General features: G+C 37.3%; 2 protein-coding genes across 2 annotated transcripts; one reads left to right on the top strand and one right to left on the bottom strand.

Moving 5' to 3' along the window:
• Nucleotides 1-1,684: 1,684 nt before the first annotated feature.
• On the bottom strand, nucleotides 1,685-2,629 carry LOC130880634 (olfactory receptor 52D1-like). The gene has a single exon (XM_057779764.1). The coding sequence runs from the start codon at nucleotides 2,627-2,629 to the stop codon at nucleotides 1,685-1,687; it is 945 nt and encodes a 314-aa protein (XP_057635747.1).
• A 13,352-nt stretch (nucleotides 2,630-15,981) lies between these two features.
• Nucleotides 15,982-16,917, top strand: LOC130879442 (olfactory receptor 52J3). The gene has a single exon (XM_057777984.1). It carries the CDS (start codon nucleotides 15,982-15,984, stop codon nucleotides 16,915-16,917), a length of 936 nt encoding a protein of 311 aa, XP_057633967.1.
• The last annotated feature ends 2,382 nt before the right edge of the window (nucleotides 16,918-19,299 follow it).

Raw genomic sequence — 19,299 nt, 5'->3', positions numbered from 1 at the left:
TATGAGGGGCTAAGCAGTTTCTTTATTTTTTAACCAATGACCTTCCTCCATCACATTTAGGTTTGCATTTACCTGGTGGCTAAAGATGTTGAGCAGTTACTTAAGTGTTTTTTGGCCATTTGAGATTCTTCTGTTGAGAAATCTCTGTTTAGATCTGTTCCCCATTTTTTCAAATAATGGATTATTTGGTATTATATGTAAAGCAGAGGATAACCGTCCTATAATCCATGACCCCAAAGAAGCTAGGTAACAATGAAAAACCTAAGGAAGACATACATGGATCCCCTTGGAAGGGGAAATAGACAAGAACTCCTGAGAAAATTGGGAGCACGGGGGTGGAGGGACAAGGGAGTGCAAGAGGGGAGGTGGAATGGGAGAAGGGGAGAGGGAAGAGAACATGAATAAACTGGATGGCTGAGATGGGGGAAGGACAGAAAGGGATATCTTGATTAAGGGATCCATTAAGGGGCTAGCAAGAAACCTGGCACTAGGGAAATTCCCAGGAATCTACAAGAATGACCCCATCTAAGACCCTAAGCAATAGTGGAGAGGGTACCTGGACTGGCCTTCCCCTGTAATCAGATTGATGGCTACCTTAATTCTCATCATAGAAACGTTATCCAGAAATTGATGTAAACAGATGCAGAAATCCACAGCTAGCAATGGGCCAATCTATCAGGGTCCAGTAGAAGAGAGAGAAGAGTGATAATGTGAACAAAGAAGTCAAGATCGTGATGAGGATACCAAAAGAAATATCTGACCTGAGCAAGTGGGAGCTCACTGATGTCAGACTGACAGCTGGAGAACCTGCTTAGACACAAACGAGGCCCTCAGAATGTGGGTGATAATTGTGTGGCTTGGGCCTGTGGGGTCATTGGCAGTTGGACCAGGATTTACTCCCACTGCTTGTACTTGCTTTTTAGAGTCCATTCTATTTGGAAGGATACCTTGCTCAGCCAAGATACAGAGGGGAGGGCCTTGATCCTGGATCAAAGTGATGTGCCAGACTTTGTTGACTCCCTAAGGGAAGCCTTACCCTCTGTAAGGAGTGGAAGGGGATGGGGTGGGTGGAAGGTGAGGACAGCAGAAAGAGAGGAGTAAGAGGGAACTGTATTGGTGTGTAAAATAAGAAAAGGTTGTTTTTAAAAATAAATTGAAAAAAACAAGAAAAAGAAAATGAGGCTCTTTGGTCTCGAGAGATGAGTCAGTGGTTAAGGCTGTTTTTCCAGTAAGGAGGCTTGTGTGTGTTATTCCTAGCACCAACATGGTGGCTCACATCTATCCATAAATCTCCTTCCAGAATATCTGATCTTCTCTTCTGAACTGTGTGGGAATTGGGCATGAAAATAGTGCATAGATTTACATTCAAGCAAATTACCCATAAACAAGCAAGCAAGCAAACAAATAAATAAAAAACTAATAAAGGCAACAAGGCCCCCTTTTGAAATAAAGACAATGAGACCCCATTTTGGAATACTTACATTTCATCTAGAAAGAGTTCTGAAATTCTCAGAAAAAATCTAGTTAGGGATCGTTAAGCAGAAATGACATTTGGATAAATTACTTCTTAGCAAAACAACACAATCATCTGATCCTAGAAAAGGGTCTTAATAATGATACAAGCAAGTAAGGTCAAAATTGCAATGCTCCATTTTGATGTTACTCAACTACAAAATAACAAAGTTCAAATTCTTTGAAGACTAAACAATTTAATGAACCTGTCTCTTATCTTCTTGGTTCTTACACCGTAAATAATAGGGTCTATCATAGGTGGCACAAGAAGATACATATTGGCAACAAGTATGTGTACATGTGGAGCCACTTTGTGCCCAAACCTGTGGGTGAGGAAGGAGAAGAAGGCAGGGGTATAGAACACTAGGATGACACAGACATGGGAGCCACAGGTACCCAGAGTCTTGAGTCTGGCATCCTTGGAAGGAAGGTGGAAGACAGTATTGAGTATGAGGACATAAGAACAAATGATCAATATGAAGTCCACACCCCCAGTGAGGAAAGCAACAATGAGGCTGTAGGCTCGGCGGATGCTCGTCTCAGCACAGGCAATCTTGATGAGGGCCATGAACTCACAGTATGTGTGGGAAATTGTATTAGTCTTGCAATAGGGAAGCCAGCGTAGCAAAAAAGGGTGAAGACTGAGAAAGGCCACTCCCCGAAATACAATAGCCAGGCCTATTGCCCCAGTTACAGTGCGTGTCAAAATAGCTGAGTGTCTTAATGGGTTACAAATGGCCACATAACGGTCAAAAGCCATTCCTACAAGGAAACCAGACTCCATGGTTGAGCAAGAGTGGATTAGGAAGACCTGAGTGAGGCAAGCTTCAAAGGGAATCTCTCCATCTTGAAACCAGAAGAGACTGAGAAGTTTGGGAACAGCTGTAGTGCACACCACAAGGTCAGCCACTGCCAACATGCAGAGGAAGAGATACATTGGCTCATGGAGGCTGGAGTCTGTCTTGATGATGAACAGAAGAGAACAGTTTCCCACTAGTGCCAAAATGTAGCCCATGCAAAAGGGGATGGAAATCCACATGTGTGCTGCCTCCAACCCAGGAATGCCAATGAGAATGAAGGTTGAGGGATGGACATCAGACTTATTGTATATCAACATGGTAAGTGTGAAATGTATGTGTATGTTACCTTTAAAAAGACAATATTAATCTGAGTTGGAGGCCAGCCTGGCCTACAGAGTAAGTTGCAGGACAACCAGGACTACACAGAGAAACACTGTATCAAAAAACAAATGCAAAAAAGTCCCACAAATTAATGAAAAGATAAAGAAACAATATTAAGTTATAAATATTTAAAAGAGGTAAGTCAAGATGTAGGGAGCTATATTCCACAGATCTACTGGAATTCTTGTAAATATCTACATATAAATCTTTTCATTATATAGTATAATCACCTAAAGTTATAGTCAGACTTGGAAATAGCATCACTTAAATTCAAATTTAGATTTTACTAGCAGTGAAAGCTAAAAAAGTTGCATTACTTCTTCATTGAGATGCATTTAATTATTGTATCTTCCATGCAGTAAACAACTTTAATGCCTTTTTCTATATATTGACTTCTCTATTTTCATTTATATATTTTTTGTATTAATATTTTTCCTTAAAAAGTAAAACCAGCTGGAAATTAATGAATACATGAGAATCATGGATATAGAAAAATAAACATTAGAGTGTTATATGAGACATGAAAAGAGATGTTCCACACAGAATTTATAGTTTTTTAGATGTTAGTAATGATTTTCATATTCCAGTTGATTCAGTACTTAAACTGTTGAGACAAAAAGACCACTATTTAGGAAAATGTTTCAATGTTATAAAATGATTGGAAGAACATTCATTCACCTCTGCCCCACTATTATTGAAAGTGATGTCGAGACTAGGAAGAGAACTGAGTTAAAAGATGATCAAGGCACAGCACTGGCCTCATGCCTGCAGAAATTTGTTAGCTCTTAGGCAGTGATGATTGGAATTAGCAATCTCAGCTCCCATGATTTCATTTCATATATCATATTAGTCAAACAACGCTCACTCCTTTAAGTTGACTCTACAGACATTCTATTCCATCTGAGCCATTCTAATTTGCCAGCTAACTGAACATTTATCTTGTATCATTTAATATCATGCTTAGGATCATATTGCCATTTGTTGATCATATTAGTTTTGTTTTAGACTATTAGAATGCTACTAAGGTCACTATTTAAAGCAAAGAAAACCAGCCTACAATTCACAATCTCAGACAACCTCTACAACAAAGAAGACCCTAAAGGAGAAATGGATCTAATCTTCATGGGAATTAGAAAAAGACAAGATCTCCTGAGTAAATTAGGAGCATGGAGACCATGGGAGAGGGTTGAAGGGGAGGAGAGAGCAAGGGAAGGAAACAGAAAAAAATGTATAGCTCAATAAAATCAATAAAAAAAGAAAAGTAATTGAAGGTGTACTGAAACATTTGCATTTATTATTATATATTTATGCATCACAGAGTGCTTTTATTATGTATTTTTATTAATCAACCCTTAAGCCCTTACCCAACAATGACTGAACTGTAAAGTTCATGGAAGGCTGATCATTAATAATGAATTCGTGGTGGCTCATGTCTTTAATCCCAGCACTTGGGAGGCAGAGACAGGCGGATCTCTGTGAGTTTGAGGCCAGACTGGTCTAGAAGTGCTAGTTCCAGGACAGGCTCCAAGCTACAGAGAAACCTTGTTTCGAAAAACCAAAATAAAAAAGAAAAAGTATTTCAGACTCTTAGCCTGTTTATGACGTTTCCTGTCCAAAGAGTTACTTAGTTCACTATTTTACTTACAGTGACTTCAGGGATATATATTCTTTGGGGCTTGGAAGAACTGGGCACATGTATGTGAAGAACCCCAGAATGTCTAGGTCATGGCGTTTGTGAATCACAGCAAATATTGAACAGAAGAATCTAAAAAAAACCAAATTAATTAAAAGTTATGTAATTATATAAAAGTTAATATTTCCAATTTTTTCAGTAGATAGTAAAGAGTCATGTTTTTTCCCTGAGAAAAATTCATATACTATGGAATGTAAATGTTATTCATGAGTATTGATTAAGCCAATTGCATAGATATAAACAGTTGATAGATAACAAATTCAGACATTGATTTCAGAATCTTCATGCCAAATCCCACTGATAAATTACCCTAATTATATGGTACTATAGTGATGTTGCTAGCAACAGAAATACGTATATAATTCTATGTACTGCCTGTTACTGTTATTGATGGATTATGATTGATGTCCCTATTTTGGAATGTCACAAAGAATAGACTCTAAAACTTAGATCTTCTTTCTAATAAACCCCTTTTCAATGCACCCACTTAATCGGGAATACTTAATGCAACTAACAGACACAGAGTAACTACACCCCCAGTCTTAGCCTTCTGCTGCTCTGGGGTTAAGTTTATGTGTGCACCTCCAGATCAATGTATTTTTATTTAGCTTCCTAAATTTCATTAAAATTAAACTCTGTATATTTTGTTCTATATTTAGGGCTTTTAATATTCTTTTTTATTGAAAACATTCCAATTATTTTCTGATCAAGATTTCCTCCCTTCTAATTTCTTCCCATTCTTCTTACTTCCCCAATTCTACTCTCTGCCCTTTCTTTCTCTCTTCTTAGAAAGAAAACAGGTAAATAAAGAAACAAACAAAAACAAGGCAGAATTTTAAAAAGAACACACACAAGAACACACACACACACTGGGTATATTTAAAATTTCTCCTTTGCTAATTTTTCTTCCCTTTATACAGTGTAAACATTTTTCTCAGTAGAAAGTAGGAGTAGGTTAAGGAAGAAAAAAGTCCAAACTATAGTGTTTGCAAATGTGCAATAATTATGCTTAAAATGAGTTTCACTATAACTTTAATCATTAAATTGAAAATGAAAATAATATAAATCACAGAATACCAGGATTAATACTAAATATTTTAATAAAAACATGGAAAATAATAAGTTAACCATTATTGTTAAAATAATGTTTCAGCAGAATAACCTAATGAATTGAAACTCTATCAGTTATATGTGTATGCATAAAACTATAAGCAGTAAGTCATTATTATGATACTATCTGTAGTAAATGTTATTGAGTTATTGATAATGTTCCACTATAAGATAACTATATTTAATTAAAATTTTTATATTATAACTCAGGGTAATTTAATAGTGTATGCTTCTATAAACTTATATAAACATCATATAAAGTAAGCATTAGTTTTCCGATGTTACTGGGGTGTACACACAAACTTTAGCATGTATGGATGTATATATATATATATGTATATATATATAAATATGTATATATATATATAAAATACAAGCACATTTATACTGAGTGCTTTATAAACAAAGAAACAAGAATGCCTAGTGAGGTAAGGATTGCACAGTAACTTTCTTTATGTCATGGGAGAGCATCTGGCTAGAGGAGGGAGTGAGGACTCTGCTTAGAGCAGCCAGTTACTTAAGCAGGCTTGTGTAAAATTGCTTTGGGTTGATGAACACCTTCGGATTTGTGGTTCCCATTCAGACTACATTGCCCATACAAGCAATGGTAGCTATTCTTTGATATATCTTTGATAAAAACTAAGAAGGAACAGCAATTTTTTTCTAAGAGCAAATGGAACATGACTTTTCTATGTACTCCAGTATTCCTAGAAGACTGACAAAGATGGGAGTAAGCTGTATCAGCATATATACTGGGCATATATATATAAAATACAAGCACATTTATACTGAGTGCTTTATAAACAAAGAAACATAATCTAATATGTTTATGCATTCAACTTGGGACTCTGAAGTGAGTGATGGATTATAAAGGGAACAAAGATTAGGTATAATTTTCCTTTATTATTATAATTGTCTTTTTAAACAGAAACAACATATTCATTGCTAGCTTGATTTCCCTGTGGCATTATAAGAAGTAAGCAATGGAAACCTATGCTTATAATTATCAGAAAGAAACCACAAAGCAAGGTATTATGCATAAAATGGGGTTCCCTGTATTTCAAAATGTTAAGAAATTTAGCTACCATTTGAAATGTATTTTTTCCCTCCTCTTTGTATACATAATTGTTTAGTCTTCAATCTATGAAATCAATGACCAAATGTCATTTGTTCTTTGTGGGATTACCCATAAATGAAATATTTAATAACTTCTGAGCAGAGTTGAAGACTCTATTCACATATCACCTTTGTTATGTTTTTCTGGCTTTCTTGAGCTATCACTAACACTTGCTGCGAGTGTCCTTATGGTATGACACTTACCTACCTTCTACTTTTGTCATATTGTGTTTTATATTTGGCTAATAGTTTCTCACTTAATATATCAGAGATTATCATTGATTAAAATAACACTTTTCCTTTGCTATTTTTAATGAATCAATAGGGGAAAAGAAAGGGACAGGTGACAAAGTACATAATTTCAATAAAATATTAAGACAAGCAGTTATTTATGATAAAAAAATTCCATGCACCTCCTGAAGAAATTCTCAAACTATATGGAAGTAACAATTTCTTGATTATAGCATTAAATTTTAAGATATGTTGAAGGATTGTTCTCCAACAGAGTTGAATTCTATAAGTCTTTATTGATTTTTTTTTCTGACTGCCTGATGGAAAAGCTTGGTAACATAGAATAAATTTAGAGATGCTTTGGTTAAGAATAAAACCAAAGTTGTATGATGTTGGTAAATCATGAATCCTTGACACATCTTTTAGCATGAATGATATAAAGACAATACAAATAGAGCATCTATTAGATGCTACATTCTTTCTCCCATTTTATTCTCGGTTTTAATATTTGGTAGTTGGTAATCCTACTTATGACATAGATAACTCTAGGAAATGATATTTATGAACCATAATAGATACTTGTGAATATAAAAAATGGGGGAAATTGTATTATTGAAAAGTCACAAAATAAGTAATTACAGTTAGCTTATTCAAAGCTGTTATACCATAAAATTACAAACCTGGGATTTTAAAACATTTACAAAACTTCAATCTCTACATTATACCTAAAACAATGAAGAGCAGGATTAGCAAATGAAAATGACCAAGAATACTTTGAGGAGAAAACATTGCTTAACTACCACAGACCTGTGAGGTCTGCCCAGTATATATGCTGATACAGCTTACTCCCATCTTTGTCAGTCTTCTAGGAATACTGGAGTACATAGAAAAGTCATGTTCCATTTGCTCTTAGAAAAAAATTGCTGTTCCTTCTTAGTTTTTATCAAAGATATATCAAAGAATAGCTACCATTGCTTGTATGGGCAATGTAGTCTGAATGGGAACCACAAATCCGAAGGTGTTCATCAACCCAAAGCAATTTTACACAAGCCTGCTTAAGTAACTGGCTGCTCTAAGCAGAGTCCTCACTCCCTCCTCTAGCCAGATGCTCTCCCATGACATAAAGAAAGTTACTGTGCAATCCTTACCTCACTAGGCATTCTTGTGGACCAAGGTGAATCCTTGAGCATGCCATGTATTCTTATACTTATAACTTTTCCATTTGAACTCATTATGGTCAGTTTCCAGCTGCTTCTGATTCCCATTGGCAGGGAAAGAGAATGACTTCTCCATGAGGTCTGGAAGAGAAATCATTGGGGGTTTGAAATTTGAGATCAGAAATCTATACAGCTACTTAAAGCCAACATCTCAATAACAGCAGAATCCAGAAACATAGAGATTAGTCAGACTTCAACTCTCCACCGCCTAATTCCTGATAGGATTGCTTAAGTCTCAGAAGAACTCTTTAAAATAAAGTATTCACACATGTATGTACTAAACATAGTCCCCTGAGAGCCCCCTTTCCTGTTCTTATATTTTCTTTCTATTATTTGCTCCCTAGACTGCTCTGCTTCTACTTTGATGACATATATGCAAAAACGACTTCACGTATACAGAATCTAGGAGCTACCAATGAGAGAAAGCATCTGATATTTGTCTTTCTGGCATTGGTTTTATTCACTTATATGGTTATCTCCATATGATTCTATTTTCATGCAAATTGACACAATCTCATTCTTCACTGTGGTTGGGTAATATTCCTTGTGCGTATATAACACATTTTCCTCATCTAATCTCCTGTTGAACACCAGAGTTGGCTCCATGGTTTGCCTATTAGGGACATTGCTGTTAGAAGTACTGGAATGAAAAAAATCTGTGATATATTGGCCTAGAGTTCTTTGACTTCCCAGGAGTATTATACCTGAGTCATTATGAAAGATTTTTATAGGTTTTTTTTTTTTTTTTCAAAAATACTCCTTGGCTTCCATAGTGGGTTGGCTAGTTTATATTCTCATCAGCAGTGTATCAAGCTTTCCCTTTGTCTGCAGCCTGGTGAGCATTTTTTGTTTGCATCTTAATGTCAGCTGTTACTATTGACACTAGATGGAATTACAAGGTAGTTTTCTACCTATATTTCTCTGATGCCTAGGTCCAAATTATAGTATTTAATGTGTCATTTTTATAATTCATTGTAACAAATTACACAGAAAATTATTGAGTCATATGAAATAACAAATTGATGAGAACTGTATTACATCTAAGCATTAAAGTGGAAATTAGCTATATTTAGTGAAGCAGCCCTGATTTTTTTCTGTCAGTTGACGTTTTTATACTATCCTTCAGAGTCAGGGGTTTTGAACATATTTTCCAAGTATCTTTGTGCTACTCTCTGCAACTTGGTGAACTGAAATTTGTAATTTCATAATTTATTTATGATACTTGCAGTTTTCTTATATGTTATAAGGGAACAGTGTATAATATCACATCTATATAGCTTCATTTGTAATGCTATCCTTACTAAAATTGCTCCTATTCACTAAAACGTATTTATAGCTCAAAATATATATTGATGGCTTACTCTTTATTTATTTTACTTTATGTATGTGTATGTGTGTTTAGAGTGTTGGTGTGTTTGTGTTTGAATGTTAAGGCTGCATGTGGTGATCGAAATGTGGTGGTCCTTGGGAATCTGTTCTTTCCTTCCACTGTTTAGGTTCTTGGGAAACGCAGGCATCAGGTTTGGCTAGGGCCACATACTCAGACACAATGCAAGTCTCAACAGATAAAAGAAAATTGAAGTAACTCCCTGAATTCTATAAAACCACTACTAGTTAAAGCTATATCTCAGGAAGGAAAGAAACAAAAGAAAACTTACAAACTTATGGAAACTGAACAAATTTATATTGAATGAAAGATGGTTCAAGAAAGAAATTAAAAGCCTTGTATATTTTAATGGAAATGGATATACAACATACCCAATCTTATGGGACACAGTGAAAGCAATTCTATGAGGTACGTTCACAGCACTAAGTGCTTATATGAAAACTGGAGAGATCTAATACTAGCAATTTAACAGCATACCTGAAAGTTCTAGAACAAAGAGAAGAAATTACACACAAAGGAGCAGATGGCAAGGAAGAAAAATCAAACTCAGAGCTGAAATCAATAAAATAGTAACAAAAAGAACAATACAAAGAATCATTGAAACAAACTGCTGGTTCTTTGAAAAAAAAATCAGTAATATTGATAAACCCTTTCCAGAATTAGCTAAAAGACAAGGACAAAATAACCAAATTAACAAAACCAGCAAAGGAAGGAGGGATATAACAATACACACTGAGGAAATCCAGAGAAACATAAGGATATACTTTAAAACCTATATTCTATCATATTGGAAAATCTAAAAAAAATTAAAATTGGATAATTTTCTTTATAGATATCACTTATGAGTTAAATCAAAATCAGATAAGCAATTTAAATGGACCCATAACTTGCCTAGTGAAAGAGAAGCAGTCATAAGTCTCTCAACCAAAAAAAAAAATTTCCAGGGCAAGATGGTTTTAGTACAGATTTAGTACAGATTTCTACCAGACTTTCAAAGAAGAGTTAACACCATTATTCCTCAAATTATTCCACTAAATAGAAGCAGAAGGAACTTTGTTCCATTTAGTTTTGGGGGCCACATTTATCCTGATACCTAAACCACATGAAAACTTAACAGAGAAAGAGAATTACAGACCAATTTCCTTTATGAACACAAATGCAAAGATACTCAATAAAACACTTGCAAACTGAATTAAAGAACATATAAAAAAGATCACCCATCATGTTCAGGTCAGCTTTATCCCACAGAAAAAGGGATGGTCAATTACAAATAAAAAAAATGCAATCCACCATATAAACAAAATGAAAGATAAAACCACATTATCATCTTATTAGGTGTAGAAAAGCCCTTTGACAAAAATTCAACATCCTTTCTTGATAATAGACCTGGAGAGTTTCGAAACACAAGGGTCATACCTAAACCTAGTAAAGGCAGTTTACAGAGAGCCCATAGCACACATCAGCTTGAATATGGAAAAACTCAAAGTAAAATCCACTAAAATCAGCAATGAGACACGGTCTTCCACTTTCCATATCTACCAATATAGTACTTGAGGTTCTTGTTAGATAGAGTAAGACAACTGAAGGAGGTCAAGGGGATACAAATTGGAAGGAGAGAAGTCAAAGTATCTTCATTGGCAGATTATGTGTCAGCATGCATAAGTGACCCTAGTAATTCCTTTGGGGAACTTGTACAGCTGATAAACATATTAAGCAAAGTAGCTAGATACAAAATTAAATCATGAAAATCAGTAGCACTTCTATATACAAATGGCAAATGGACTAAGAAATCAGGGAAACAACACTATTCACAATAGTCTCAAATAATATAAAATATCTTGGGGTAACTCTAACCAAGCAAGTCAAAGACTTTTAGATAACAACTTCAAGTCTTTGAAGAAAAAAATTGAAGAAGATATTAGAAGATGGAAAGACCTCCCGTGCCCATTAATCAATAGGGTTAACATAGTAAAAATGACAGTCCTATCAAAAGCAATCTACAAACTCAATGTTATCCTCATCAAAATTAGAGCACAATTTATTTTTTGAGACAGGGTTTCTCTGTAGCTTTGGATCCTGTCCTGGAATTAGCTCTTGTAGACCAGGCTGGCCCTGAAGTCACAGAGATCTGTCTGCCTCTGCCTCTGGCTCAATGTTATCCTCATCAAAATTAGAGCATAATTTATTTTTTGAGACAGGGTTTCTCTGTAGCTTTGGATCCTGTCCTGGAATTAGCTCCTGTAGACCAGGCTGGCCCTGAAGTCACAGAGATCTGTCTGCCTCTGCCTCCGGAGTGCTGGGATTAAAGGTGTGTGCCACCACCACCTGGCTACAGCACAATTCTTTGTTTTTCTTAAAGATTTATTTATTGGTTATATACAGCATGTTTTCCTGCACACCAGAAGAGGGCATCAGATCTCATTACAGATGGTTGTGAGCCACCATGTGGTTGCTGGGAATTGAACTCAGGACCTCTAGAAAGGCAATCAGTACTCCTAACCTCTGAGCCATCTCTCCAGTCCCCTACAGCACAATTCTTTACAGACCTTGAGAAGACAATTCTCAGCTTCATAAGAAAATATCAAAAACTAGGATAGTTCAAAATATCCTGAACAATAAAAACCCGCTGAAGTTCTCACCGTTCTGATTTCAAGCTTTACTGCAAAGCTATAGTAATAAAATCGACATGATATTGCCATAAAAATAGATATGTTGATGCATGGCAGTGAATGGAATATCCAGATATAAATCCATAAACTTATGAGCACATGGTTTTTGATAATGAAGTCAGAAATAGACATTGGAAACAAAAAAGAGAGAGAGAGAGAGCATCTTCAACAAATGGTGTTAGTCAAATTGGATGGCCACATATAGAGGAATGCAAATATATCCATATTTATCACCGTCAACAAAAATTCAACTAAAATGGATCTAAGACTTCATCATACACCTAAGTACACCGAACCTGATAGAAAGAGAACCTTGGGAACAGCCTTAAATTCATTGGCAAAGTAGAAACCTTTCTGAACAGGACACCATTAGTACAGATAGACACTATGAACAACAATTAATAAATGGGATCTCAAGAAATTGAAAAGCTTTTGTAATGGACAGACACTGTCATTTGGATAAAGTGGCAACCTATGGCTCAACAATTTTTCTTTTACCAACCACACATTTGATAGAGACCTAACATCCAAAATAAATAAAGAACTTGATAAACTAGATATCAAAAAGAAAAAGAAATTAATTATGGTTTTAAAATAAATTTTAACTTATCCAATTAAAAATGCATACAATCATAAATATAGTATTCTCAATAGAGGAAACTTAAATGCCCAAGAAACAAAGACATGTTTCACACCCTTAACCATCAAATGCAAATCCAAAGCACTTATGACTACATTTTAGCATCAGTTTCTGTTCTTACTTTCCTCACTTTCATTTTTTAGGTTATTCTAAGAATAACGCACTTATGAAAAGATATATGCTGTGATAATTGCCCTGCTGAAATACTATGAAATAGAGGCTGACAAAAGGTGGAAAACAAAACTGCTAAGACGTGGTGCTTGGAGACAATAGAGAGAAGGATATTGTTTCTTTTATTTTGTCGGGAGGTATGAGACAGCTTTCTCAATGTAGCCTTCACTATCATGGAACTCACTCTGTAGAACAGGTTGGCCTTTAACTAACAGAGATCTGCCTGCTTCTTCCTTCTTAAAGGCGTGCACCACCACCTCCTGGCAGGATTCTGTTTTCTTTGTGTTACTTAGTTGAATTATTGAGCTTTTAAATTTCATCTTTATTTCAGTTTGAGTCATTTTTAATGTCTCTATCATCTTACTGAATTCCATTCTCAAATCATGGATTGTCTTCACCATTTCCAACAGCCTCATGTTTGTGTTTTTCCTGGGCATCTGTCAGAAATTTATTCTCTTCACATTCTCTCTCCTTAATTTCATAGAGTTGATTCTTGTGTCTTCTTTGATGCCCTTGGATTCTTTGATGAAGTTTATGATCGTTCTTTTGAATTCTATATCCTGCAGTTCATCTTGGTAATTCTCATTTGCAAACATTTCTTTAGGACTGGTAGATTTTGGTGAGAAGATATTGGCTTGATATTTTACATTGTTTGGAATCTTGCAATGATAGCTGAGCATGCGGACTTCTTTTGTTAGTTCTAAGTCTGATATATACAGAGTAGGTTGGGGCAGAAGAAACGATGTATGTGGAGAATCTGGAGACTGTGATCTAGGGGAATGTGCCCTTTCAGCCAGGGTTTTGCTGAGTGCTGCCTTGGAATTCAAGGGAGTCCAGTGGAATGCCACTTGGGCATATTTCAAGAGTGACAAGTCCTCTGGCTTTGTTTTCTAAGTTGCAAGTTTCACATACCCTTGGTTTGAGGAAGTGGCTGCCCTGAGGCATAGTACCGGTCAGACACCATGCATTGCTTATTTGGGGAAAGCTTAGATTTGTGATATTGAGATAATGTCTCTGTAGACTTTTGTGGCCACACCACCTGATGGTATTTTTGCAGTTATTCTGATATTCTTGCGACCACAGCCCTAAATAAATACATCGTGCTCTCTCGAGAATGATTACTTCATCCACTTATACTTCCTCTTTCTGATTAAACTGTTGACTGAAGCAATTGTTTTAATAGTGTATAAATGGGCTGCATATTAAACACGCAGCATGCAGTTGCAATTGCTGCTTTTGCTCTGTATCCCCTGTGTCCTGGTTTGTTCGAGACCCTTACCCAGGGACCCCGACACTCTAGACGTCGACAGATGTACAGTAGGGTAGGCCTAGAGTTTGGGTTTGGCTTGTGTGGAATGAAGTCAGGTGGACAAAGGGGATTGAGTCAGTGTACCAGACGTGCTTCCTTGTTTATACCTGGAGCATAGCTGTAGATCTGGTGTGAAGGAAAGATTGGATGGGACATGAAAAGGGCCTGTGTGCTTGTGGGTTCATAGGAAGTATCCTGGCTGAAACCTAGCAGTGGGTGACAGTGCATGCAATGGTAGTTAGACTAATACAGGGCACTGAATGTGGGCACCAGTCTAGATCAGCAAGGTTGTGAAGATACATAGATGTGGAGGCCTAGGGAGACTCGGTGGGCTATGTCTTAGTGGAAATTGTAGGAGATCTGCCTGTGTAGAGAGGATGGATGCAGCTTAGAGGGATCTGTGGGTAGAACACGTAACAAGTTTGGTCTTCTAAATAAAAGTGGTTGAAATTGTGTTTATTCATTGGAAAAAAGAGGTTACATCTGTTTGTGAGTGTTAACTAATAAAAGTCAGTAATTTATAAATACAGATACAGTAATTTATAGAGCTGAATGTCATGGAATTTCTACCATAGTCATCTTGAGTCCGTGAGATGTCCAGGTCTTTAAATTTCAGTTCTATATTCTTTGGGAGTAAAATAGTAATATTTTAAATCATTATCTAGTAAATCCTGAACTTCATAGCCATGAATCTGTAAACACACACACACACACACACATAGTTTCATACCTATTAGTTACCATTTTAGCTTCACTGCTGGTGTTATTTCATTTTATCCTTAGTATTTTATGATAGGGAAAATGTGCTTCCATTATTCTTGCTTCCATTATTCTTGGGCCTTTTTTGTCATTGTCGTTCTGTTTCCAGAGCAGTATCTAGGATTGCATAAGCAGTCTCTAAGGATTCTGTCCCAGAGCTGAGTCTCAATCTGAGGTTAAAATGAGTTGCATTTTAGAAAAATCCTTGCAGTACTTGAAGCACAATATAAATATGTATTTCGAATCCTTCTCAAAAAGGACTTAAAGTACTATGCTCTCTGAGGTTTTGCAGAAGACTGCAGTGAGTCTGCTGCTGATGTCTGGTGAGTACATAGAACGTACTTGGAAAGATAGATGGTGAGTAAGGCTAAGTCCCGTTTTCATAAACCTGTCTCTGTGATAATCCATATGAGAAGTCAGAATTTATATTCTAAGGTTTAACATGCCTATAAGTCTGAATTCATGGTTTGTGGTCACTCTACTTGGCTTACTGCTTTTGTTACCTCCTCTGCAGTGTGTTTCCTTTTCCTATACTAAACCCTGAAACAGAGAGAATTCCCAGAATCAAATCACATTCTGTAATTTTTTTCAAAGAAAGAAGAGAGGTCTAATTATTACAAATCTGCATTGAGTTTGCCATAGTGCCTTTGCTCAGAGGTAAATGAAAACTTGCAGTATAAACATGGTCAGACTTAATCAAATGGCTGAAGAGTGAAGTGAGCACATTAGCTTCTGCAAGAGGCTATATTTCATAAGAAAAGCCAGTCCAACTCTGTGTACGTGTTGTGAACAATTGCACTAGCCCCTCCACCCTGCCTCCTGAGCATCTTTTCATTATTTTGTATTCTTTCTTTCTCTCTCTGTTTCTGTGTGTCTCTTTTTCTCTTTGTCTGTCTCCCCCTGTGTGTGTGTGTGTGCGTGTGGTGTGTGTTTCCCCCATTTTTCTCAACAGGAGGAAGAGTTTCACCTCTTCTGACCAGTACAGAATGACTATCCAGAACAGGACGTTTTCTCACCCAACTACATTTTTCCTCATTGGGATCCCAGGTCTGGAGGCAATCCATGCCTGGATCTCTCTGCCTTTCTGCTGTATTTATCTTGTGGCCCTAATGGGAAACACAACAATTCTGGTTGTCATCAAGACAGAGCATTCTCTCCGAGATCCCATGTTCTACTTCCTGGCCATCCTTTCTTCAGTCGATCTGGCCCTTTCTACAGCCTCTGTGCCCCGTATGCTTGGTATATTCTGGTTTGATGCTCATGAGATAAATTTTGGTGGCTGTGTGGCTCAAATGTTTTTTATCCATGCTTTCACTGGCATGGAGGCCGAGGTTCTCATGGCCATGGCTTTTGACCGCTTTATAGCCATCTGTGCTCCACTACACTACACAACCATCTTAACAACTCGAGTGCTGATGGGCATCAGTATCTGTGTTGTAATCCGTCCAGCCTTGATTATATGTCCAATGATCTATCTCGTTTACCGCCTACCATTTTGTCAAGCTCATATAATAGCACATTCCTACTGTGAACACATGGGCATTGCAAAGTTGTCCTGTGGAAATATCCATGTCAATGTCGTGTATGGCCTTTTTGTGGTCTCTCTCTTTCTTTTGAACCTGGTCCTTATTGGCATCTCATATGGGTACATTCTCCGTGCTGTGTTCCGACTCCCATCTCAGGATGCACGGCTAAAAGCCCTTAGCACATGTGGTTCCCATGTTGCTGTTCTCTGTGTTTTTTATGTCCCATCAGTCTTCTCTTTCCTCACTCACCGATTCGGACAAAACATACCACACTACATTCACATTCTTGTTGCAAACCTCTACTTGGTCATTCCTCCCTCACTTAACCCCATCATTTATGGTGTGAGGACAAAGCAGATAAGAGATCGAGTTCTCAAAGTGTTTACTGAAAGGTAAGAGTCTCTCAAATTCTTCAGTCCATTTAGGAAGACTGATGTTCTTGTTTTAGTGGATAGTTCCGATGTCTTGCTGTGAGCTACCAATTTGCAAAACTAGTTGGTTTGTCTCAGCCTGTGGATTAGTAACTTCACCGTATCTTGTAGTCGACAGACTGTTAGACTAGACTGGACAGGCTACTCTAGGACAAGATCACATGGAAATTCCTTGTATGGACTCATGAAGAACTCCGGCTTCCTTTCCTATTTTCTTCCATTCAGACATGCTTGCAGTTGTTTGTTGAACTTACATTAATATTATGTCCATTGTGTATCTTGAAACATTCTAACTTTGAAAGATAAACTAAGAGCCAAATTAATTCTAATTATTTGACTCTGTAAACAATGTGCTCTTATAGTCCCCTCTGAACTCACAATCCTGTGTTTAAAACAATTATTGGTAAATTGGTAACTTGAACTTGAATAGTCTGCCAAATACATGGGACTCAGTGGAGTAACACCTAAAGTAAATTCTTACTTTCAAGAACATTTTCCCCAAAGCCACTAGCAATGTATCATTTACTATCCTTGCTATTGTCCCCATAGCCTAAGCATAACATGATCCAGTTACATGGAGTCTTCATACCTGTGTGACGTGTGTTTGTAATTGCCTGGCACTGTAGCTATTCTTGCTTTTTCAATTATATTTTGATCTTACAATGTTCTTTTTCAATATCCAAGGTGCCTTTTCATGAATCTGTGATATATCTCTCATTCTCTTTAAGAATAAAAGGGAGAAGCTGCATTGTGAGTTAGAAATAACCACTTTTTACATGAGGCTAAAGAAGGCATTCAAATGATTTTCTAAAAACAAAATTTACATTTTCACACATTTATGTACTTGATACTAAAAAAGGAAGTAAAGTGAAACAATGAGGGATAGCTGTTGCTGTGAGCAAGAGTGAATAATCTTACACTTACTCATTTCCAAGACTGTGCTTCTTAAGGCATAGGCAGTGCTAGTGCCCTTAGTGATGACCAGACACAGCTCTTCTCCTGTTTTTTTAGGGGCAAATTCTAGAGTGTCATTTTTGCCAAGTAAAAATATTTAGTTTTATACCAAGCATAGACATTTTTAGACCATCTGTTAATTATATATAGTAAATCTTTTAAAGTAATATTTTTATTAGTTCTTTGAGACTTTTTTTATTCTTTTTTAATTAAAATTTCCACCTGCTCCCCATTTCCCATTTCCCTCCCCTCCTCCCAAATATTGCCCCCTCCCCCCACTCCCCTCCCCCTATCCCCAATCCGCTTCTCCTCCCCCCACACCATTCCCCCTCCCTCTCGATACTGAAGAGCAGTCCAAATTCTCTGCCCTGCGGGAAGACGAAGGTCTTCTATCTACATCCAGGAAGGTGAGCGTCTAAACAGGCTAAGCTCCCACAAAGCCAGTTCATGTATTAGGATCGAAACCTAGTGCCATTGTCCTTGGCTTCTCATCAACCTTCATTGTCCGTCATGCTCAGAGAGTCCAGTTTCAACCCATGCTTATTCAGTCCCAGACCAGCTGGCCTTGGTGGGCTCCCAATAAATCAGTTCCACTGTCACAGTGGGTGGGTGCATCCCTCGTGGTCCTGATTTCCTTGCTCATGTTCTCCCTCCTTCTGCTCCTCATTTGGACCTTGAGAGCTCAGACCATTGCTCCAAATTGAGTCTCTGTCTCTACCTCGATCCATTGCCAGATGAAGGTTCTAAGGTGATATGCAAGATATTCATCAGTATAGGATAGGGTCATTTCAGGTTCCCTCTCCTCAGTTGCCCAAGGTACCAGCTGGGACATCTCCCTGGACACCTGCGAACCCCTCTAGAGTCAAGTCTCTTGCCAACCCTAAGATGGCTCCCTTAGTTAGGATATATACTTCGATGCTCCCGTATCCACCCTTCCTATATTCCAACCATCCCAATCCCCCGAGCTCCTCCCATCCTCCCCTTCTCATGTTTCTCATCCCATTTCCCCTTTGCCCCATGCCACCTCACCCGCAAGTTCCCAGTTTTTGCCCTGCAATCTTGTCTACTTCCCCTCTCCAGGCGGATGACTATACGATTTTCTTTGGGTTCACTTTCTTATTTAGCTTCTCTAGGATCACTAATTATATGCTCAATGTCCTTTCATTGCTGGTGGGAATGCAAACTTGTGCAACCACTTTGGAAATCAATGTGGCGATTTCTCAGGAAATTTGGGATCAACCTACCCCAAGATCCAATAATACCACTCTTGGGAATATACCCAAGAGATGCCCCATCAAATGACAAAAGTATCTGTTCAACTATGTTCATAACAGCATTGTTTGTAATAGCCAAAACCTGGAAACAACCTAGATGCCCTTCAGTGGAGGAATGG

Source organism: Chionomys nivalis, chromosome 8 (genome assembly GCF_950005125.1).
Source record: "Chionomys nivalis chromosome 8, mChiNiv1.1, whole genome shotgun sequence".
NCBI lineage: Eukaryota > Metazoa > Chordata > Mammalia > Rodentia > Cricetidae > Chionomys > Chionomys nivalis.
The sequence above is the reverse complement of the archived record's forward strand: the minus strand, read 5'-3'. Positions and strand labels throughout refer to the sequence as shown.

What these genes read in the sequence shown, in the direction of transcription:
- LOC130880634 (XM_057779764.1), bottom strand. Translation starts at nt 2,629, where the DNA reads ATGTTGATATACAATAAGTCTGATGTCCATCCCTCAACCTTCATTCTC.
- LOC130879442 (XM_057777984.1), top strand. Translation starts at nt 15,982, where the DNA reads ATGACTATCCAGAACAGGACGTTTTCTCACCCAACTACATTTTTCCTC.